At 37.2% G+C, this 25,170-nt stretch overlaps 2 protein-coding genes across 2 annotated transcripts; one reads left to right on the top strand and one right to left on the bottom strand.

Annotated features, from left to right (window-relative positions):
• Positions 1 to 1,347: 1,347 nt before the first annotated feature.
• On the top strand, positions 1,348 to 19,202 carry LOC117334376 (PWWP domain-containing DNA repair factor 3B-like). Its single transcript, XM_033893966.1, has 15 exons — positions 1,348 to 1,447; positions 1,659 to 1,734; positions 2,789 to 2,886; positions 3,345 to 3,415; positions 3,775 to 4,318; positions 5,065 to 5,156; positions 5,451 to 5,518; positions 6,017 to 6,102; positions 7,375 to 7,435; positions 7,678 to 7,813; positions 9,452 to 9,584; positions 10,561 to 10,624; positions 12,930 to 13,058; positions 13,311 to 13,418; positions 14,505 to 19,202. The coding sequence occupies exons 2-15, from the start codon at positions 1,660 to 1,662 to the stop codon at positions 14,760 to 14,762; spliced, it is 1,923 nt and encodes a 640-aa protein (XP_033749857.1). The 5' UTR covers positions 1,348 to 1,447; position 1,659; the 3' UTR covers positions 14,763 to 19,202.
• Positions 17,542 to 25,099, bottom strand: LOC117334377 (double-stranded RNA-specific adenosine deaminase-like). Its single transcript, XM_033893967.1, has 7 exons — positions 24,901 to 25,099; positions 24,329 to 24,422; positions 23,957 to 24,112; positions 22,994 to 23,091; positions 22,316 to 22,507; positions 21,472 to 21,730; positions 17,542 to 21,296 (listed from the first exon to the last, which is right to left on the bottom strand). The coding sequence occupies exons 1-7, from the start codon at positions 25,067 to 25,069 to the stop codon at positions 21,017 to 21,019; spliced, it is 1,248 nt and encodes a 415-aa protein (XP_033749858.1). The 5' UTR covers positions 25,070 to 25,099; the 3' UTR covers positions 17,542 to 21,016.
• Positions 25,100 to 25,170: the final 71 nt, after the last annotated feature.

A 25,170-nucleotide genomic window follows, 5' to 3' on the forward strand; every position in this document is an offset into this window, starting at 1 on the left:
GATAATCGTTATAATTCCAACTTTTAACTTAACTCTAGAACACATGTCGTGCTATGTTATGACCACCGGTACTGTTGAAAGATTCATGTATATTCAATTCAATTCGGCTTTACTGGAACTCCTGCGGGTGCGGGTTTCTGTATTAAAAAGGGATGAGAGCGAGAGCGAGAGGGGGGGGGGGGGGGGGGGGGGGGGGCGTTCTAGCTTTACTGCCTATAAATGTTCTTAAATGCGGAAGCGGTGTTGCGAGTTACTCTGTAAACTGTCACGATGCCATTTTTATCAGCTGATGTAGCTGAATATAGATAGCCTGGAACTGCACTATTGTGTTGAATTGTGTTTTCTCGACGAACCACTCTACCTTTTCTCTAAACTCAGGTATTGTGACGGGTGTCTGACGCTACCACGACAGGGTTCATACGGATTATAACAAACCAAATTCAAGGCCTTTTCAAGGCTTTTCAATGTCTGAATTAAATATATATCCAAGGCCCATTTTACCCGTCATCTAGGTCATCTTGAGAGGGAACAAGAGAACAAAAAAGCAACTTATAACTATCCACTTGATCAAAATACAACTTGATATGGTAATTATTCTTATAAACATTTATTAAAACAGTAACGTTTTTAGGGAAGGTGTCACAGACAAAGTTGAATGCAAATGATTATTGGCCAGGGTTTCAGTTCTCCTTATGAGACCTTAATATTCAAGTATTTTCCAAGGCTGTAAACCTATATTCAAGGCTTTTTAAGGCCCAAAGTGAAATTCAAGGCTTTCTCAAGGCCCGTACTAACCCTAAGGACGATATATAAGTTGAATATTTCAATAAAAATATGTTTAAACTAACTAAACTAACCCTGCACGAAGATACCTACCAAGGGCTACGGGACTCCGAATTCGACAGTTCCGCAGATTTCGCTACAGTTGGAAATATTTGGATTGTTTCCCCTTTTGAACTTCTATTATTTAGGAAGCAGTTGTTAGATTTGCTAGATTTGTTTTGAATTTGAATCAAGTCTCTTATCATATGCTTGACTTGGTATTGAAATAAAATAAATAGGTTAAAAGACCTAATAAGACTTGCATGTACATGTACTGTTTGTTGTATTCTACAAATCAATTATGGTCTGTGACTCGGCCTATAGGTTCTGTGCAATATTTTCTTTTTGACAGATACTCAATAATTGATTAACCAGTTAGTATGCTATTATACTCATCAGTAAATCTGACACCTCAAATCACAGTCACCTGTGTGAGATGTCAGTGCCACAGCTGGGAGCTACTCAGCTACTCTACTGTACAGGTATCAGTTTCGTGTCGAGTGCGCATGCTCCAGGAGTCATTTCCGTTCCAGTTAGTTCGTAGTAAGCGTCTGTACAGTCGCTAGAGTGAAATGTAATGTGTTTCTTCTAAGGGACATGGAATTCCATATATTCGGACTTTAGCGTAAGTGTATGGATTTAGATATTTATATGTATGTGCAGCTGTGTATAGCGATTTTTGCAGTTTGATTGCAATATTTGTTTGTGATTTTAATCTGTACTTTCGGTATACCCTAATGATTTGTACTCGATTCAGTACGTAGTACTGAGTAGAGGTATAATATAGTGTATACCTGCTGTCATATTCAAACAAGAACAATTTTATATGTTTACAGAATGGAGGAATGTCCATATAAACCAGGCGATTATGTTTGGGTGAAGATTCGCAGCTGCCCATGGTGGCCAGCTCAGGTAATTCTTTCTCAATAACTGTAAACATTTGTAAGTTCTCATAGAGCTAACTTCATATTTATATATATATATAAATGTAAACAAAAATGTTTCTGGTCACAAACAAAAATACCTACTAGGCCTACATTAGGTTTCCGCCATATAGTATATGTCTATGACAATCAGTCATTTGATCCATGAGAGTATGCTTTTGACACCAACCCACACTTATATTTTATAATTACGCTGTTTAACTTTGTGACATGTTTTTGTAAGGACATATATATATATACTGTTATGCTTAATTCGCCCCGATTGACCTGGTGACGGGTCGTTCTTGTACAAATTATTAAACAAGTTATTACACTGAAGCCGAGAACGGACACATTATAGGTCTAATATTGCAGAGAAAACTGGTGTGTTGTGTCACCAGCCTTCTCTAGAAGATTTATGACAGCTCCAGGGGATCCTGTATCCCAAAACACAAATAATACAATGATGTAGGTATATACTCGCGTTGCACATCTGCTGGTAGTTGGAGTTCAGGATAAAAGAGCTCTCCGTCACCAAGATTATATAGAAGGAGCGTACCCTCCAGCTCGTGTGCCGAGCAAGTTCCAAAGGAATTACAATCCCCCCTCCCCTTATCACTACATTATCAAGAAAACAAAACATTAAATTGATTGTGATGAAAGTTCAATAATATGTGATCATGACTTATAAAGTATCTGAAATGAAAAGAAAATACTAAACAATGACTTACCCTAAAATTTGTGTTTAGGGCAAAACAACCTAGGATGAAGTAGCGCGAAACGATCTAGATTCATTTTACCCTTCATGTTTGAATTTTGAAATTGTTAAATGTCGAAGAGTTCACTTATCGGAAAGATTAAGCCCAGTGTAAATGACGTTTCGATAACTTGATGCGTTCTCATGGTCAGTTTTCTTCATGTCTGATTAATAATTCATTAATTGGATATATGCTTGACAGTTCTACATCATATACAAATTGTCTTTCCTACATTATTAGTGTACATGTATCTACAATTTACATTAATAATAATATTCATTTTAGGTTATCCCAGAAGAGGAATGTGTTGTTTATCACAGTCCTGTCAGTGCAAAGAAAAAGAGAACTTTGGCTCATGTGAAGTTTTTGAATGAAATATCCTTGTAAGTTTTAAATTGCATTGAATGTCAGTTCACAGATACTTGATATAAGACATATAATTAGCAGCTTACGCAATTGGGGTGGGTTGAGAATTTACAAACATCAACTGAACAGTTTACCATGATAAGAGGTATTTAATCAATCTACAGGTCTCAGGATTTTTCCAGCCATATCCTGTTACAATGGTATTTTAATAGAAACAATATTAGTTTCTTCAAGTCTTTCTTTGGAATTATGACTGCAAATCTTTATAAAACTTGAACATCATTAATTTATCTCAAAATCATTGGAGTCATAAAGAAGGTGTGAAATATCCTAGGTATTCGAAATATCTTAAAAATTTACTAAGTTTTACTGTCATAATTGAATTTGTACTTCGTGAATTGACGTTATCAGAGTTAAAGATAATGAAAGTTGACTTTATATGTTTTCATGATGATTTACTGGTCTTTTTTTGTAGTGATGATATCACAGATTTGAAGTCAATACAGAGACTGGATTGCCCAGATGGAAAGCTGTTGACCAATAAAGGTAGTTTTGAATCTGGGAACAATTCTTCATATATCTCCTTACATTGTAGCATTTGTTTTCGCAGTATTTGCGTTGTAATAAAAGAAGAAATAACCCAAAATCTGAAGTCTTTCTGGAATTATTCTAGAGTGACATGCAAATTTTGGAAGATAATGTTCACCGGAAATACTGTTGAATAATTATATATTTGTAGATTTGCATAGATCTCGTGATTTATTAAAAAAACTACAAATGTTGTAAATCACTTCTAAATCACCAAATGAAAGAAAATCCTAAGCAAGAAAGAAATGTTGCTGTGGTAATATTTTCTATTTGCTTGTTTTACACCTGGATAACAATTTTTGTAATATGTTTTTCAGGATTGTCTAAAAAATCCTACTCAGAAGCCTTCAGGGCTGCTGTGGAGTTGGCTGAGAAAGAATGTGGCATTTCTTTACTTCCCAGAGAGCAAAACAGAAAGTGCACCAATAAGAGGAAGGATGCTGATAGAGATGAGAGCAAAAGAAGACAGAACATTTCAAACAAAACACAGAAACGTTTTCCTGGTGCAACTCCAAGTAGAAAAATAAATGTATTACCTAACTTTGAATCTGACAGTTCTCCAGATGTGTCGCCTGAAGTTAACACCGAACCATCTTCTAAAAGTTTGAAAACAGGACAGACAAAATTAACAATTAAAAAATCCATTCAGAAAAGTGTGAAATTAAAATGCCTTGATGAATCTTCAATAGAGAGATGTGGGGGCAGCACAACTCCTTTGAGAGAGTCTTTGCCATTTTACACCAGTGATTATAGCTCGTCTCCAACTTTTCCTTTGTCACCAATGTCACATCTGCTTGACAGCTGTTCCTTTGACTTACCCACACCGACACCAGCGGACCGCAGTGGGTCTGTCAGTAACAGGTAAATCTGATATTGTAGACTCTCATGTGTTGATTATGTTGTATTGTTAAATATTTACCAGTAGTGAGGTAGCGATTAACCGATGCATCAATGTACTGGATCGCAGAGTGGTGCATCAATAAATTGTCTATCCTTGATTTGCATCATGATACTTCAAAATTTGTAGTTATTTCCCTTGACGAATTTAAGCTTATGCTTTGTAGTAAACAACATGACTTAGAATGCAGTTTTAGCAGCTTATGTACATGTAGCTGCCTGTTTAAAGTTATTTCAAATCCAAATTATCTAAATTCGAGAATGCTTTGTGGGAAAAATATTTTTGGTAATGAATGTAGACAAATATTCCAGAAATACCACATACAAGACATGACTACTGTACGATTGAATACCAGATATCTGGTGGGTCATGAGCTTCTCATATATCATGATACGTATATCATATCGTGACCCCTGTATAGCGATACAGATCGTATCGCTATCCACCTTGTGATACACAGCTCTATTTACCAGTAATGTAGCATCATTTGAATAATTTGCTGTAATTATCTTTTCATATACAATTATTTTGATAACAAATTTTGTATGTTTAAAGTGGAAATCATTCAAAGAAGCCACACCGTTACTGATCCAGGAATTGCCGCAATTTCAGAATAATGGTTGTAGGAGAATTTTTTAACAATTAAATCTTGTATTTGTTTTTGTAGATACATACTAAAAATAATCCTTTGTTTTTGTTTCAATTTCAGACTCTCCTTTGATCCTAATTTACAGAAAGACATGTGTGATTCATCAGACAGTGATATCGAACTTCCTGATGGACTATCCCCGATCGTAGGAGGTATAGAATGATGGAAAGCAGCCTATGAGAATCTTGACTTAACTAATTGACATAATTATTGATTGGAAAATAAGACTAAAAATTGCAATTTTTGTCAGTAGAACTTAATACTTGGGATATGGGTTAACCTTAGTGAGGCAGTGTATCATGTATCAAAAGTAGGTCACTCTGACCTACAATATGTGTATTTTTATCTTAATTCATCATCAGTGCATGCTTTGCATATAATTTCACATCTAGTGGTGGACTGTAATTTATAAATTATTTTGTTTTCATTTTTTCTTCTTCATTTAGGTCCACCTTTTTCCGAAAAGGATATTATATTGATCAGATGGAAAAGGTACCCATTCTGGCCTGCTTATGTAAGTTTTGAAAGTGTTGTGTTGACATCTTTGTTCATTTTCTATTTCGACTTGTTTTAATAACAGATATTGCAATTCAAAATGCTCTTTTATAATTTGAAATGTAAAGTGTGTGCCTGCCCAATTGGTGCTTGAACTGAATAAAAAACCAAACAGGAGGAATATTGAATAAAAACAATAAGAGGCTGGGATAGTGGATATAAAGAATGGCCTATATTCTATCCCAGCTTCCTATTGTTAATTCTGTATCAGCTTACCTTACACTATATGAACACTTAATAAATCACTGCAGCCAGATAATCCACCTAATTCAATGATCCAATGTGGTCTTTTTAATGTAGAATGAAATAATTTCATCTTGAAAAACATTCCTGACTGCACACATTCGTCATGTGTACCACTGTAAGTTGGTACATGCTTGCAGGGCTAATCAGGATTACACTAAATATAAAATTCTAACAAAAGAAACCATGCACATTTTCATATTTATTTCATCAGGTAAAGAAAATCTACTGGAAAAGACAACAGGTCTTGAGAATTTCAGTGATCTTTATAAAGCCAATGGAAAATACACCTGTTGAAAAGTGAGTATTGACTTGTTGTCTAGTTCTCGTTATCAGGGCCTGTTGCTATGACCCTTTACCTATGTACCCTGCAGGTAGGGCGTAAGAATTGTACCTGCTGCCCCCATTGCATGATAGTAAGAGGCGACTGAATTTGGGATCTTATCTTTTCTCCTTCTTGCAAACTTTCTTCTTCTTAATGTCTCCCTTGACAATGCCTCACTTTTGGCCTTTAGTTGAGCGTTCGCCCCTGTGAGGAAGGCTTTGGGTTCTGTCTCCTGGCCGAGACATACCACAGTCTTTGAAAATGGTAGTTGCTACTTCAGCTAAGCGCTCAGCATATAAGGAGTGGGACGACTGGTTCGCCCGTTGTCAGTATAATGTGACCGGGTGGGGTGTCCTGCTGGGTGTCTTCGGCAGTATGTTCCAGTGAGGTAGCACTATAAATCGGCAAAAGTTCCGGCCTACCACAAGGAGACTTCACACAAACATACTGCAGCCTCCCAAAACACACATATGCACTCACCACACACATGCATGTCGCACGCACGGGAGGCCGTCCTTAAATGACCTTAGCTGTTAATAGGACGTTAAAAAAAATAAACCAAACCAAACCAAACCTTTACCTATATCCATGACAACAGTGGTACAAGGGATATGTATAATTACTGTTCAGAAATGGAAAGGTCTAACGGTGCTTTATCAGAATTATGTGATACAATATTTTGGGTTATCACCTATTGGAAAACAGGCATATTTATTGTAACCCATATTTATATATTTCCATTTGCTCCACATTGTCTAAAGAAGGCAGTTCTAATATGCTTAGATAACTAGGAGTTGATTAATGGGGTTTATAAAAATTGTGAAATTCAGAGCTATACTGCTCTCCCCAGTTTGTTAGTCTTGAGGATGAGGTAAAGTTTGATTTACTCCGTAGTTTATTTAGAATTATAGTTTAGGCATTGGCAATTGTGACCCTATGTAAGTTAACTCCTACCCCATCTAGTGGCAGAATTTATTTGTGTATAAAACAGCAACAAATCAACTAATACAGAATAACACCCTAACTATAATCGACAGATTATGTATTTCTGTCTATTACATATTTTATATTTTTAGTTAAGTTGAAAGCAGTAATAATGGAAAGCAGATGACTGTTATGGCCCATATTGACTGGACCTCTTGTTGTGATATTGGTCTTGAAGTGGTGGCCCTTTACATCCTTCCCTAGACCACCATGTCTCCTGTATATTTTAGTTTTGCTATTATATTGATTTTTTTCTTTTCTAGGATAACAATGCGATACAAAAGAAAAACTGCTCTCCCTTTCAATGAACATGAGAAGAAAAAGGTAAATTATTAGATTAGAAAATGAAGATAGCAAAACAATTGCATAAAATGATTATTCCTCTTCATTAAGTGATAATCTATGATAAAACAAAAGTGATAGCAATATCGCCACAAAAAACATGGAACATACCGTAGTTGTTCGAGAAAATTATTAATTTATATGCCTATTATAAACTACGTTTTTCTTTCAGCCAGCTTTTTACTTTCAGTTAAATATGTCCACATTTAATTAAATCATTTCAGATCCTAGACAATCTTCAGGAAGAGAACAGTAAACAGTTTTCCATGGCATGTGAGGTTGCAGAAGACTACCTGGATAAAAGAGTATTAGGACGCTGGAAGAAGGGTATTCCTGGTCACCTAAATATGTGTGAATCTGGTAAGGGTATTCCTGGTCACCCAGATATGTTTGAATCTGGTAAGGGTATTCATGGTCACCCAGATATGTTTGAATCTGGTAAGGGTATTCATGGTCACCCAGATGTGTTTGAATCTGGTAAGGGTATTCCTGGTCACCCAGATATGTGTGAATCTGGTAAGGGTATTCCTGGTCACACAGATATGTGTGAATCTGGTAAGGGTATTCATGGTCACCCAGATATGTGTGAATCTGATAAGGGTATCATGGTCACCCAGATATGTGTGAATCTGGTAAGGGTATTCCTGGTCACCCAGATATGTTTGAATCTGGTAAGGGTATTCATGGTCACCCAGATATGTGTGAATCTGGTAAGGGTATTCCTGGTCACACAGATATGTGTATCTGGTAAGGGTATTCATGGTCACCCAGATATGTGTGAATCTGATAAGGGTATCATGGTCACCCAGATATGTGTGAATCTGGTAAGGGTATTCCTGGTCACCCAGATATGTGTGAATCTGGTACAGGTATTCATGGTCACCTAGATATGTGTGAATCTGGTAAGGGTATTCATGGTCACCTAGATATGTGTGAATCTGGTACAGGTATTCATGGTCACCCAGATATGTGTGAATCTGGTAAGGGTATTCATGGTCACCTAGATATGTGTGAATCTGGTAAGGGTATTCATGGTCACCTAGATATGTGTATCTGGTAAGGGTATTTATGGTCACCTAGATATGTGTGAATCTGGTAAGGGTATTCATGGTCACCCAGATATGTGGGAATTTGGTAAGGGTATTCCTTAATGTCTCCCATATTTGTATGAATCTGGTAAGGGTATTCCTGGTCACCAAGATATGGTCACCTAGCTATATATAGATATGTGTGAATCTGGTACAGGTATTCATGGTCACCTAGATATGTGTGAATCTGGTAAGGGTATTCCTGGTCACCCAGATATGTGTGAATCTGGTAAGGGTATTCATGGTCACCTAGATGTGTGAATCTGGTAAGGGTATTCATGGTCACACAGATATGTGTATCTGGTAAGGGTATTCATGGTCACCTAGATATGTTTGAATGTGGTAAGGGTATTCATGGTCATCCAGATATGTGTGAATCTGGTACAGGTATTCCTGGTCACCCAGATATGTGTGAATCTGGTAAGGGTATTCATGGTCTTGTAGCTATATAGCATCAGTGAAGTTAATGGTGTCGAAAGTTGCAGGTCATACCTACCAGCTTTGAAATAAAAGCATTGTGAATTTGGTATCGCATGAACCCTTCAACCTTTTCCAGTTTAATGCTTTGGGGGTTGGATGCAAAGTCCCTCAAGCTAGAAACTGTTGAAATCTACTGTGGATTTGATAGTATACAAAAGGTTTCATTAGAAAACTCGGGTTAAATACGGCTGTTCTTCCTTAGTTCAGAATTTAAATGCAGAGAGTTGTTAACAAGTTATGACTCAGGCGAGCTGTCATCAGAACCGGATTAAAATTGAGGTTAACTAGACAATTCATTTGTGCTCTCATCTCATCATAGGCGATTCTTTTACTGTAGACTAAATATACTTTCCAGAAATATTGATATGGTAACCAAAATTCAGTCTTACTCACTTTGCCTAGTTGTAAAGTTCTTTTTTATGCCAAACAGATTCTGAAGATGGAAAGATCCCCGACTTTGAGGACTATGGACCTGCTCTGTCTGACAGCATGAGTGAATGTTCCTCAGCAAGGGGAGATCTACAGCCTCTAGATGATCTCACTAACCCTAAAGAACAGGAACGGTAAGTTCCATCAGATGCAAAATACGAAACATGTAGATTTCTCTACGAATTCTGTCGTCTTCATTATACTGAAATTTTCCTAATATGAAAGGATGTATGAGCAGTTTTGGTAATCACAATGCAGCAATATAGCAGCATTATACTATATAAATCACTATATATAATAATTAGAAAATGGTTTTGTTATATATACAAAAACTGACCAATCCTTAGTTTGCTAACAAGTTTAGATCTGTTTGCATTCTACAATACCACATGTAGTCTATTTATTTTTTTAATTTTTGCAACTTTCTTTTGAAAATTTGGCAAACCTATCAAAATAGTGGAAAATAATTAGAAATACCTTTAAATTTGACACTGCTGGTTGTCTGTAGGACTTTCTTCCTTAAAGTTTGTACATGTATTTCAAAGTAAAATCTCTTCCGGCTATCAAACAATAGCCTATTTAACAGCAGTAGCAGTAGGTATGCCCAGTTATAGAGCAGCTCGCTTAGGATTTATGAAAATCTGAAATCAGACATGTCCCTGACAACTTTGAGGTTGATAGCAGTTATTGACTGTGCAAGTGTGTGATCATCAGGTTGTAAATTAACCAGACCTCATAATCAATTGATTCCGGTGTGAATTACAAGTGAACTTTTTAATGTCTTCTGAAATATGAAATATTGAAGTTGTAAAAAAAAAAAATCATGAAATTTTTTTTTTGATTTTCATAAACAGATTGCACCTTGCAAAAATAACTGATATACAGTATTATAGAGTGTATCTAAAATAACAATTTCTTGTGTAAGTCTCTAATTGATCAGATTAGTTGGCTAAACTTTATCACATGTTGCAAGTAATATTAATAAATAATTCAATTTTTAAAAAATTGTTTAATTAATATCTGAGTTTATTAATTTATACTGTACCCTCTAGCTGGTACATGTATGTTGAGAATTACAAATCTACTTTATATACATTATGTAATTTTCAGGTATGAGAAAATGAAAAGAAGGAATGAGAATCTGATAGCATATATAAAATCAGAAGAAATGAAAGTAAGTATCAATATTTATAGCTACACTGGTAACAAATCAGACTGACATAGAAATAAAATATATTAATAATAATCAAGAAATATCTTTTAAAAAGAGAAAACGGTAGTTTTAATGCTGGTGGTTAAAACTGCTGGTGAAATAAATTAACGAACTAATGCGTTTCAGCATGGATAACAAAATGATATCAGTTTGAATCATTTTTGGTGATAATAAGACTGTATTTGAATCATGAATATAATCTTATTATCAGGTCATCTGACCTGAAGGGTCAGGATGACCTATAGTCATCATGCTTCGTCCGTCGTCGTGCGCCGTGCGCCGTGCGTAAACTTTTCACATTTCAATCTTCTTCTCAAGTTCCACCAGTGGGATTAAGCTGAAACTTGCCGGAAATGATCCTGAGATGGTCCTGACCAAGTGTTGTTATTTTTCGGGTCAGTCTGAAATCCAAGATGGCCGTCATAGCCGCCATTTTGAAAACACATTTTAAACTTCTTCTCAAGTTCCACCAGTGCTGTTGGGCTGAAACTTGCCAGAAATGATCCCGAGATGATCTCGACCAAGTGTTGTTATTTTTTGGGTCGGTCCGAATTCCAAGATGGCCACCATAGCCGCCATCTTGAAAAACACATTTTAAACTTCTTCTCAAGTTCAACCAGTGCTATTGAGCTGAAACTTGCCTGAAATGATCCTGAGATGATCCTGACCAAGTGTTGTTATTTTTCGGGTCGGTCCGAAATCCAAGATGGCCGCCATAGCCGCCATCTTCAAAAACACATTTTAAACTTCTTCTCAAGTTCCAACAGTGCTGTTGGGCTGAAACTTGCCTGAAATGATCCTGAGATGATCCCGACCAAGTGTTGTTATTTTTCGGGTCGGTCTGAAATCCAAGATGGCCGCTATAGCCGCCATCTTGAAAAACACATTTTAAACTTCTTCTCAAGTTCAACCAGTGCTATTGAGCTGAAACTTGCCTGAAATGATCCTGATATAATCGCGACCAAGTGTTGTTATTTTTTGGGTCGGTCCGAAATCCAAGATGGCCGCCATAGCCGCCATCTTGAAAAACGCATTTTAAACTTCTCAAGTTCCACCAGTGCTGTTGGGCTGAAACTTGCCAGAAATGATCCTGAGATGATCCTGACCAAGTGTTGTTATTTTTCGGGTCGGTCTGAAATCCAAGATGGCCGCCATAGCCGCCATCTTGAAAAACACATTTTAAACTTCTTCTCAAGTTCCACCAGTGCTGTTGGGCTGAAACTTGCCTGAAATGATCCTGAGATGATCCCGACCAAGTGTTGTTATTTTTCGGGTCGGTCCGAAATCCAAGATGGCCGCCATAGCCGCCATCTTGAAAAACACATTTTAAACTTCTTCTCAAGTTCCACCAGTGCTATTGAGCTGAAACTTGCCTGAAATGATCCTGATATGATCCCGACCAAGTGTTGTTATTTTTCGGGTTGGTCCGAAATCCAAGATGGCCACCATAACCACCATCTTCAAAAACACATTTTAAACTTCTTCTCAGGTTCCACCAGTGCTGTTGGGCTGAAACTTGCCTGAAATGTTCCTGAGATGATCCCGACCAAGTGTTGTTATTTTTTAGATTGGTCTGAAATCCAAGATGGCCGCCATATCCGCAATCTTAAAAAACACATTTTAAACTTCTTCTCCAGTTCCACTGGTGCCATTGAGCTGGAAATTGGTGAGGATGTTAAGGAAGGAGGGCCAACAAAGTGTTGTTGTTTTTTTCGCCCTCGTAAAAACTTTGACATGGCAGCAATGACGGCCATTTTGTAACATGATTGCGCAATCATGGTTTTCATGAACAACACCTTTTTCAAACTTCTTTTCAAATTCCACCGGTGGGATTCAGCTCTTACTTACCAGAAATTATCCTTAGATGGTCCAGATCAAGTGTTATTATTTATTGGGTCGGTCAGAACTCCAAGATGGCCACCATGGCCAACAGTGCCACTATATATACTTGCTACAGAGAATGCATACTACAATAATATAAGGGTTTTAATTTAGAGTCAGATGACCGTTAAGGCCCCTGGGCCTCTTGTTATTATAATATATCACTTGGAACGATACATCCACTTATTTAGCTTGCATTCAATCTGAACTTTGTTTCGTTTTTTAACTGCATACTGTATCTGCATTTTGCATTTATGGCTACATTAACCAATCACATACTTCATCTTGACCAGTAACGCCACCTGTCGCGTCAAATCCAGGGCAAAAAGAAATTCATTAGTTTTCCAAAAATTTCAAGATTTTGTAAATTTTCACTATTCTATAGAATTACCTAGAACAGATATACCACGGAAAGAAAAGGAGTGAACGACACACCAAGTATCACAGCTCTAGAACAAAAGAGAAGGCTTCTATCAGACATGCTGGTTTTGGACCGATTGCTGATGAAGAACAGGTTTGTTATATATGCTATTTCCTGAAAATTCACCTCACTTAGAAAGAAGATTTGATCCTCATAAATAAAATTTAAGCTACACTTAGGTACTTTATTCAGCCCTCTTTTAAAAACAAATTTAGCCCCACTTTTTAAAAAAAAATTCTCTTAAGGATAGGTCTTCATTCTCCCATTGTTTTTCTTCAATCAATATGTCAAAATATGACATTTAAAAAAATGTGACTTTCAAGATTTGTTTATTTTCGTTTCAAGCAAGACGATATCATCACCACCTTAATTAAGTGGCACCAAGAAGTCCAAGGCCAGACGCCTGATGAGTTACCTAACTATGACTATGTTATGGATGTATGGATACCGGAGGTAACGATTTTCATAGAATTATATATCTCTGTAGGAAATGTATGGATACTGAAAGTAACAATTTCATGGGATGGGGATCTTGGGGAAGGGGTGGGTTCTCAGGGAAGGGGATTGGGATCTCAGGGAAGGGGATGGGGATCTCAGGGAAGGGATGGGGATCTTGGGGAAGGGGTGGGGTTTGGGGAAGGGGTGGGGATCTCAGAGGAAGGGGTGGGGTTCTCAGAGGAAGGGGATGGGGATCTTGGGGAAGGGGTGGGGATCTTGGGGAAGGGGTGCAGATCTCAGGGAAGGGATGGGGATCTTGGGGAAGGGGTGGGGTTCTGAGAGGAAGGGTTGGGGATCTTGGGGAAGGGGTGGGGTTCTGAGAGGAAGGGTTGGGGATCTCAGGGAAGGGGTAGGGGATCTTGGGGAAGGGGTGGGGATCTTAGGGAAGGGGTGGGGATCTTGGGGAAGGGATGGGAATCTCAGGGGAAGGGGATGGGGATCTCAGGGAAGGGGTAGGGGATCTTGGGGAAGGGGTGGGGATCTCAGGGATGGGGATCTCAGGGAAGGGATGGGGTTCTCAGAGGAAGGGGATGGGGATCTTGGGGAAGGGGTGGGGATCTTGGGGAAGGGGTGCAGATCTCGGGGAAGGGATGGGGATCTTGGGGAAGGGGTGGGGTTCTGAGAGGAAGGGTTGGGGATCTCAGGGAAGGGGTAGGGGATCTTGGGGAAGGGGTGGGGATCTTAGGGAAGGGGTGGGGATCTTGGGGAAGGGATGGGAATCTCAGGGGAAGGGGATGGGGATCTCAGGGAAGGGGTAGGGGATCTTGGGGAAGGGGTGGGGATCTCAGGGATAGGGATCTCAGGGAAGGGATGGCAATCTTGGGGAAGGGGATGGCGATCTCAGGGGAAGGGAGGGGATCTTGGGCAAGGGGTGGGGATCTTGGGGAAGGGGTAGGGGATCTCAGGGAAGGGCATTGGATCTTGGACGTTTTGCCACAACTTTCCAATGTATTTCCCAGCCAGTTTTTCTCTATAATAGGTCATTTTCTTGTGAAAATAACGAGTGTATTAAAAATGTCAATATCCTTTTTTTCTGACCAGGCTATTATTCAAGGGCTCATTAAAGCCAAGGGATACATGCGTGGAAAAGCAACAGAGAAATTTGCTAAAGGAGTCATTCTTTCCAAAGGAGAAAAGGAGAGAGTTCATCGGTCGCTGATAGAAAGCGCCAAACATATCTCCAGGGAAGATTGGATCAACCATGAAGAAAAAAGGAACATTCAGTTGAAGGAAATGGGAGTCAATGTACCGAGCCGAAGACCAGCAAAAGTTGTCAAGCTACAGCAGTTTCACCCTTAAAATAATAAGGCTTTGTGGTTTGACAGTGTTTGTTCATTCGGTGAAACATTTGTTGAAAAACTAAAGGTTAAGTGTTTGGAGAAATGGCAAGGTTGATTTGCATGATTTATTATGAGGAATCATGAATGTAATGGTCGATGAAGTGGCCATCAACGATAACACAAATTGTATGCTTTTTAAATTGGCCTTTATCTGTGGTCTGTGATCTCTCCGTTATATGTGTGTCATCCACTCATTGATCATTCTCAAATTTCATATATACACCCCTCTCCCCCTCTCCCCCCTAGTCTCTTGTTGTCTTGTTGTGCATATTGCATTTCAAGACTGATCAGAAAAAATGGGAAACAGACGTCCATTTGAATTATGACATTAAATGTCTGATTCAGATCTCTTTTTAGACTTTCTTTTTTTTGAGGCTTATAGACAATAAGATGGTGGCTATTATCAATTTGACTGTTAAAAATTGTTAAAATTGGCATTGCTATTTTCAAAAAGTTCTTGATGGACCACTGGAATTTGATAGTGAAAGTTTCTCTATTTCTCAGAAAGTTCTACACTGACCTTTCTTAAATTTTATATCAAGAGAAAAGATGGGAAAAAGAGAGAAAAAGATCAGTATTACATTGATTCGATAAAAGTAATTCAAACTTTAAGATGAATACCAAGATCCTTTTGAGGTCTCTTGTTTAAACGAATGTGTCAAACTGCTGGGTTGAAGGGCTATACAATATTACCAAAATGAATACATTTTCCTCATATTGGAAGGAAAAGGTATATTGATCTTAGCAGCAACATCTGTAAATGACATAAATCTGTTTTCAAATTGCATTGGTAGCAGAGTGATACAAGCCCATTTGGCCTCTTGTTATTACTAAAGAATGACATTCGGTATTGTGTATTGTCTTTTAGTTCACAAATATCAATTTGTACATTTGCTATTGTACCAAATTTTATTTGCACAGATACATGTGCAATAATTGTAGATAAAAGTATTGTACATTATACAATTATAAATTGTAAATACATCTTAATTGGGTTGTATATAAATTAAAAAAAACACCTATGTTTTAGTGTTTAACTGCAAGTATTAGAGCTCAAAGTTCATTGATTATATTAAGTATCTTTTGTCTCGCTGTATATCAGAGAATTTTTACAGCAACATTTAATAAGGATGATTAAATCTAATATAAGTCAGATAGCTGTTTATTTTTTGTTGTTCAACATTCTTTTCAGCTCGCCCATTCAAAGAATAAGTAAGCTTTTAAAATAATCAACCTAGTGTCAGCATTTACCAGGTGAACGTTTCATTTCCACTTGGTATTTAAATGCTCTCTGACTGTTACATATATTGATAAAAAATTGTTTAGTATTATGTAAACTTGGATGCTGATATTGGATATGAGGGGAGTTTTGGGATTTGTGATTCATTTAGCATTGTGAAATGTTGTTTTTCTTTCTTAGGAGGAGTTTTGATGTGTTTTCAACATGTTTTTAGCTTACCAGTTATGTGTGACCAGTAATTATAAACTAATGCTGTTGCCCCAGAGTGAGTGTGACCAGTAAGCTAATGCTGTTGCCCCAGAGCGAGTGGTTTTTGAAAAGCTTATACAGTATTAAGTTCATCAGTATACACCCACAATCTTCCAACATACATAAATAGATATATAGATATTTTGATTTTTTTCAAATTTTATTATGTTTTGGAATTTTTGAAAATTTTAAGTTTTTTAAAGGCTTTTAAGTCCAAAAGTATATACCCCACACTCCTCTCATGTATGTAATCAATATAGGTCTAGGTGTGGTAAAATGACAATGGAGATTTGGAAATTTTGACTTTTATATTTTATGGTTGGACATCAAATCTAAAGTTAGGATTACTTTTGGACTTGATTCAACTCCACATAGATATCTGCTGTTTGCGACTTTATAAAATGCATTGATGTGGCATATAGCGCGAGTTTCCTCTGGCCCTGACCAGTCATGGTGTCGGGGCCAGAGGAAACTTGGGCTATGTGGCATAGAGATGTTTTGCAATGGCTTCTGCCAGTGAGTTTCACGATCATTGATTGCACTTGTTATTTCATTAGACTGCAGATTCTGATGAGTATACATCTTTGATTAATGGTTTAGTGTTCAAGAAATATGTCACCAATAGGCAAGCTATACTGTCTAAATTATTTCATTAGACTGCAGATTCTGATGAGTATACATCTTTGATTAATGGTTTAGTGTTCAAGAAATATGTCACCAATAGGCAAGCTATACTGTCTAAATCAACTCTGTTCTATTTCAACCCCTACTCACTTCATTTTAATTTCATATAAATGGATCAAAATGTGCATATTTTTTAGTCTTAATTAGGAAAACTCAGGTTTTGTTTTATTTGTTTTTTTAAATCTTGAAAATATTGTATTCAGCAAAATACACGAACTTTGTACATGCTGAGGTCATATCTGATAGCATGATACTTTGGATGATTTTGGAAGGATTATTTTGTTGTTTTGATGCCAAATATGTCATATTGGCATTGATGAAGTAAGCGTCGTGATACATTGAATTAGAAACAAACATGCAACGATTTCACAAAAATTAAAATGTATCCAACATTGTCAACTTGAATTATACAGTCTATTTGGAAACCAGGAAATTACAATTTTTAGCAGAATGTCAAACAATTCCAATGCATAATTTCTCATAATCATGAATATATTTTGATTATCATTGTTTTTTTTTTGTTTTTTTTTTTTTTGAAATACTGATATATTTTTATTTTTTTTTAACAAAACAAAGTGCATTATCTTATATATGATTTTGAGTTATATGCAGCGATACTATCTCACAAATATGCATGTAATTTACCAGTTTTAAAATGTCCTCAAATAGATTCTGTAGGAAGTATATATAAAGGAAAGTTTTTTAAGGAGTATGAAATATAGACTGATTACTACTATACTAATTCAAGTTGACAATGTTGAAATTATTTAAAATTTTGTGAATATTTAGTATATAGTAAATCTATAAACTGTAAAATGTTATAATTGATTTTCAAATCTGCATTAGCCTGTGAAAATTATTTACCATTTTGTAAGGGTATCCCCTCATTCAACCTGTTATTATGCAAGGCGGTCCTACCATGAATATCGGTTAATTCATTATATAATAACTTATCATTTATGCAATTACATGTATAGTTCTTTTTGATGTATCTGCATATGGTGAAAAAACTAAAAAAATAAATTGAAGTGGGGGTCTGCGCTAATGTTAAATCTCCATAGGCGCTGGACCCTACCTTTGATGAGAAACATCATTAGTGTAAGGGAAACATCCTTAGGCGAAGAAGGAGCAGGTTTTGCATAACTGGGGCGGAACCCAATAGGGGAAAGAGAGTTTGCCCTAAAAATCACTTAAGTCACAAAGTACTGAACGGATTTGAACCAAACATTATTAGAAATATCATAAAAGAACAGAAACAAATTTTGCATAATTGGGGACACTGACCCCCCTTGGGCCAGAAGGGCGGTGTCCAATAGGGGAAATGGGGGCAAGTCCTTTAAATCGCTAATTGTTACAAAGCACTGAATAGAAAATGGACACAAATTTGGTGAGAAACATAAAGGGAAGGGAAAACAGATTTGAAAGAAATGGGAACTCCGACCCCCTGGCGCCAGAGGGGCGGGACCCACTAAGGGAAATAAGATGTCCTATAAATCACTTCTTGTCGCAAAGTACTGAACGGATTTGAACTAAACATAGCCAGAAACATCATAAGGGAAGGTAAACAGATTTTGCATTAATGGTGAAGTTTTAAGGTGCAGGTTCCTATAACTTGTTTAAAACTACAAAGAAAAAATGAAGGTAGGTCATGCAATGGTGGGGGATGGACGCGAAGATCTCGTTGATTCGGTATAACGTGTTTTAATTTTAGATTATTTTTGTGATAAAATAATAAAAAAAAATTGAAGAAAAGTTGCTAATACACGTAGAGTACAAGAGTTTCTTTATTTTAATATATACTGCACATATTTTACAATGGTAACATTCTATAGGATATTTCTACCCTCCAGCTTTATCGGGTATGTTATAGTTCAGATTGTTTCATCAAAATGGATACGAGATTGTTTTGCGAATTATGATTATTCGTATTTAGCTACTAGCTTAGCTTGTTATTTATTTCTGAGGAATCATGGAAATGTTGGGACATATCTTTCTTACTCGATACGTTGTCTTGTATTTCATATATTTTGATGGAAGAATTGTCACGTATAGATATTCAGTGAAGATCATGAGCGAGTTACAGTATTTTATCGTTACATTTTTTTTTGTTCATGACAACTTGTACAGGTAATTTTGTAAAGAAAATATTGGCGAATTTGTAGACAATTACCATAAGAAAGTTATATTCACATACTGATATTAAATAAAAAAAAAAACAGCATCAGATTTCCTTTGTCTTCGTTTATATGACGAGTGTTGCAGTTAGTTCTTGGCTTTAGAAGATATGCCATCTTACTGTACTATGAACACCATCCTTGCCAAGAGTACTTTGGTTTGGTTTATTTTGGTTAACGTCCCATTAACAGCCAGGGTCATTTAAGGACGTGCCAGGTTTTGGAGGTGTATGAAAGCCGGAGAAAAACCACCGGCCTACAATCAGTACCAGGGAACTGCCCCACGTGGATTTCGTGATTAACTCGCAACTCAGAGGTTGGGGGCTAGTGATAAAGTGTCGGGACACCTTAACCACTTGGCCCCTTGCCAAGAGTACTGAGAACTCGACAAAATCATACATGTTTATGTTAATCAAATGAGGACACGTTTGAAATACAAACAAAAAACAAAAACAAAAACAGTATATCAGTTTTTTAAATCAATTATCCACCTCGTGTCCCGGTCAACGTAGAATGTGTATTAACCCTTTCATCCTTCTGGGCTATATATATCATCGTAAGCTTGTAAGAAATTTGTAGTGGATCCAGAGTCACAGAAGAAAACTCATGTCGGAAAGGTAGCAACAATCATTCGACTCCGATTGAGAGATTGACCTCCAGTCGTCTTTGTGAAAGTCAGGAGTGCTTGCTAGTCTTCAACTAATTATTGATTTACCGTGACTTTCCGAGTTTGCTTCTGGCAGAAATAAAAATAAAAAAAGACACAGTGAACTGTACCGAAGTCGTGAGAACTTTGTTGGTTTTCGATGTGTTTAATGTTTAGAGTTGCACATCTTCACAATAGCCGACCACATGAGGTCTGACGTGCAAAGCGGTACCAATAGAGGAGCACAGAAAAGAAAGAGTAGATGATGGGTTGAACCGTGATGGCAGACCAATTTTTGTCTCTTAACTATCTCTGCTAAGAAGACAGAATAAAATCTTACGATTTGCATTGACCCCAAATGCAATGTGAAATAAAATTAACAGATTTTCTAAAAAATGCTCCTTAGAGGAACAAACTGTGACCCCTTACAACTGACGCATTTATCGGAAACAAAGCTTTTTACAATGCTTTTTACAATGTACACATATCGATGATGTGCTGTCAGATCGTGAAATTGACCTGCAGTCGTCTTGGTGAAAGTCCGTAGTGCTTCCAATGAACCCATCCCAGGTGGTAACAACAAACAATTATTGGCTGTTCGCAACGTACTGGTTTTGTCGATTATTTCACCAACATCCTGACGTTTTCTCTGAAAAACACCTTTCTTACATATAACCAGACAAATCATTAAATCACCTGCAATTTCCGTGCCTCATTCCAAAACAGTCGTGCCTTCTATCGCGCGAACACTCAAAGGTCTTTTGACGTTCATGCCTGTTGTCAACAGCGCGAAATATATACATATCAATTGACAAAATGGTCGCACATTTTCTGAATGGAGGAATTAATTTCTTAAAATTTTTACTCATTACCATTGAGGAAATGCATATGTGAATGGTCGTTGAAAAATTCATATAGGTTGAGAGCGAGGATATACATGTATGTGAAACTGACAAAAGCTCTATCGGACGGTTTACGTCCAGGAGAATGTATGATATCCGATTGTATCTTACATGTATATGCAGTTGTAGAATGACAAAGCAGTTTTCATGGGGCCATTTGGCATTACACAAATGGCACGCATTTCTTGCAGAACTTTTAAACCACAATCCTGTGTAGATGCAATCTTGTTAGGGATGTGGAACATCATATGAACAAACCCTTTAGGAGTCATATGCTGATTTAATCATTTATATGGCTGAAGTATTTATTGCGCTGTCTTAGTGTTTCTTTAGGACCACTTGGGAGTAGCTCTGTGGTCTACCTACAGCGGGTGTGGTCGAAGTACCGAATTCCTGGCATTCTCTAGGCAACCCCAGCCAAGTGCCATACCCCTGACTATTGAGGATTGCATACAGGATAATCTTGCAGGTTTGGTATGTTGTAGATGTTTGTTTAGTTTTTAGATAATCATCCTTGACAAGGTTCAATAAGCCTGCATTTGCACAGTTTTCCTTGAAGGATTTCAGCAACTCTTCCTTACACAGTCTTGACTTAGTTCTGAAAACCAGTGTAACGTATATATAGGCATATAAAACAATGAATCTTAACGAGTCCGTCGAAAAAATGGTGATATTTACAATATGTATATCATTGTTTAAATGAAATACTTTAATTGATTAACTCAATATACTTCTTTAATTACCTATTAATCATATATCTCGCGGATGCTTACCTATCCGTTCTGATAAATCCACTGTTGTGTAGTAGACCTGTTGTTCCATCCGTCATTTCAGGGCAATCGTCCGCACTATTCCAGTTAATGCTATGTGCCGTCGATTTCTCGACGCTTCGCTTGGGGTCATCCTTCCGAGATACAGCACCAAGTAAGGGATGGTTTACCTTATGACCGTGTGGTAAAGATTCAATTTTACTGGACTTTTCCAGTCTACAACACATTGCCCGAGCCATGTGTCCATGGCTGTAGAGGGTTCCTATAAAATGTAATCCTAGTCAATTAATTTGAAACAACGGCATTATTCTATTCAATTTGTAATGGAACTGTCTGTGTTTGAAGATAAGTCTAGAAAGTTTCGAACTATGTTGAAGTCAAATATTTCTTTGATATCTAATTATGAATGCTTTCATTTCAATCAAACAAGATAAATGATTGCTGCGAGCCATTATGTGAATAGCAGAACGAAGGTAAAGTGAACTGAAAATGAAGTCATGAGAACTTTGTTGGTTTCGATGAGTTTGTGTAGAGTGTCACATCCTCACAATAGACGATCACATGAAGTCTGACGTGTAAATGGGCACCAAAAGTGGAGCACAAAAAAGAGAAAAGAGTAGACGATGGGTTGGACCGGGATGGCAGACCAATTTTGGTTTCTTAGCTTTTAGTTATCCCTGATCAGAAGACAGAATAGAATTGACAAGATAAAAAAGAGCTCCGTAAAAGAAAAATGCGTGTCCCCTCTCGAATGACGCATTTATCGAAAAAGAACTTGTCAAAATAGATAATGTGCTGTCCTTCAAACAGTCCCGCGGTTATTATACAATGACTGTAAGCTCCGTACCTAGCGTGATGGAGGTATAGTATACAGGTTCCATGAGATTGGCCAGGAGAGCACCCTGCATTCCCAGGAGGTTCCACTTACAGATCTTGTCACTACATGACATGACGCGTAACCGTTCCCCTGGCCTCACTACATCCAGGCCCTGGTAACTGACGACCCCGTCCACGCCTTTGAATGGGATCTGACCCTCACCTATTAAACAGATTTGCAACCTGATCAACATGACTAGAACATCTGTTCTCTACATTGAATAAAATGTATAAGTTTGAGTATTTACACCAATGTTAATTAACATCACATATACTTCTATAAATAATTTGTTTCCTCATTGTATAATCGTATCCCCTTATTTGTCCCCTACTAGTGAAACCGGGGTTACTATAGGTTTCCTCCCTGCCCATCTGTCCGTCCACTCAATTTTTCACAATTTTCTCAGCCATGCTCAAAGTTATGTTGGTGAAAGTTGATATGCAAATTAAGAAGAAGTAGCTACAGATCGACTTCGAGTTTAAGGAATTTTGGGTCAAGGTTAATGTTACTATTTTTTAGCGGGGGCCCGTGGGGGACATGTATTGATTTATCAATATCCACCACGTTTGTTTGCTCCTCGATGTATCGAGTATATTTTACTGAACGGAACTGCTACCTTGATCCTATATCATATATATCTGAAGTTACCTTGCTCAACCTTGGTTCTGAGAAGTCCCTGTTTGGTATCGTCAAATATTGGATGATGATGATGATGTCCGTCGTGTAAGGCTGAGGAAGTTCCAGTGCTGAATGTTACATGTGAAAACGATATATGAATTCGAATAAAATAAAAGGTAACTTGGACACAAAAGCAATATTTAGTGCGTAGGAAAGTTTAAAACAATACAAAACAAATTTCATTATACTTCATCGACCAATGAACTCGTCTATGATACAAATTTCAGTAATCAAAATTATAAATCATTCGAATTTTGCTATACATAAAATGTATCCAAGATCTAGTCAAGAAACGGCATCTTTATCTGAAATTGCTTTTCGTAAAATAGATGGCGTTGCATAGATAATATGGTCCAATCATTTTGTGCGTTTTGTGACTTTGTAACACCTTAAAGTTACGATTACATATGCCTTACTGAAAATTCAACGGCTTTTTGTTCGAAGGGAAACGTGTTAATTCGACACATCCGTTACAGGGATCGACACTAACAGTAACCAGGCAATCCTGAGCTGCCAGGAATCACGTCGAGCAGCCAAAATGTCCAGATCAGCAGCCCTGTGGGTTGCCAACATTTTCATCAAAATGTAAGATGTCTAGCTTTTTCAAGATTTCTTTATTTACCTTTAAAATTGTATTTTTCAGAATTCTATTTCTGAAACCCTCTGGTGTAATATCTAATTCAGAATGAACAAAAATGTAGGAAACTCCATGTAGAATTCATTTTTTTCGTCAGTAATGGGGTTAGGGACGGGAAGGACGTGTCCCCATATCCCCCCAAGAGGGGCTTCACCGCTGATGTCCCGTACTGCATTATTTCAAAATCTAGCAGCCCAGTGGTCTGCCAAGGCGTTTAAGTTAGTATCAACCCCTGTACAATGTACTCAATCAGTAAAACTCATTGGTACGGTAACTGTCCGTAGCTACAAGTGTACCTATGTGTGAATATTGCTCCATCACCACACGGCGCGGTGGATATGTACCGATGAAACTTGACATCCGGGATTACCGCGGCCTTCCCTTTCTCACATTTCTGGAATACACTAGTCTCTTCTCCCTTCCAAAGTTTTTTTAGTTGGCAGTAAATAAACCTGTAAATTTACATAAACCGTTAATTGGCGATTTGGGAATTTTGTTATCGCAAACGTTTTATGATTAAAAGAAATTGTACAATATTTATATTACAATAAGAAATATGTGTTTGTTACACCAGTGCTACCAAATGAAGCATGTCATTGTGAAATACCATCTAGGTTATCATACTAATATATTTCGGTGAGGTTATTCACGCATGCACCAACACAAACCTTCGCATTCCCCGATTTGCTAGGATCTCAGCATGCGAGTCTACCAGCACTTGTCCGTTTGTTGTCAACATATTGCCTTTGATAAAGCGGTTTCCTTCAATGTGAAAGTACTGTTATCATATAACTGTCTACATGTGTTCATCATATTAAGACAGTCATAGACATCTGATTTTACATTATATCTTTGGACCAGCATGGATTTACTAATTACTAACACTAATATATTTCCTTGAAGCCAAATTTTATTGTTGCTTCCTTTTATAATATATCTGATCTTATTGTTTAACAACTTAATAGGTCGTCCTACAAATGAGCGAGAGATACAAATGTCTCTAACAATGTAAATATTTAGTTTGAAAAACATTATAGCAAAACAGGTAGAATTTCGCGTATCGTTCATAAAAATTATATTATTTCCACTTCCCTAGAATTTTGCGTAGTGCTTACAAAACATAATTACTCCTTCATCTCTAGAATTTCGCCTAGTGTTCACAAAACACATATTACTTCTACATCTCATTTCGTTTACATATGATGTTTTTATATAGTTCCAAACCATTAAGGGACTCTACCAGATGCTAAACTGATAACGTCAAATTTCTGATTAGCTTTTGATTCCATGACGACTCCCGCTATAACCTTACGACCAGCAAGGTTATCAGGTATGTCTGCTACAACTGTGTCAAACTTCTCATGACAGAGTTTAGCGATTCTGTCCTGGAAGGTTAATGGCTCACTCATAGTGAACTGCAATTAAATAAGAAATAAGAATCTTAAATGCAATATTGGTCAATATATCAACTCTATCAACTCTAAATTTGTTTTTTTTTCTACAATCCTTC

Source organism: Pecten maximus, chromosome 9 (genome assembly GCF_902652985.1).
Source record: "Pecten maximus chromosome 9, xPecMax1.1, whole genome shotgun sequence".
In the NCBI taxonomy this organism is placed as follows: domain Eukaryota; kingdom Metazoa; phylum Mollusca; class Bivalvia; order Pectinida; family Pectinidae; genus Pecten; species Pecten maximus.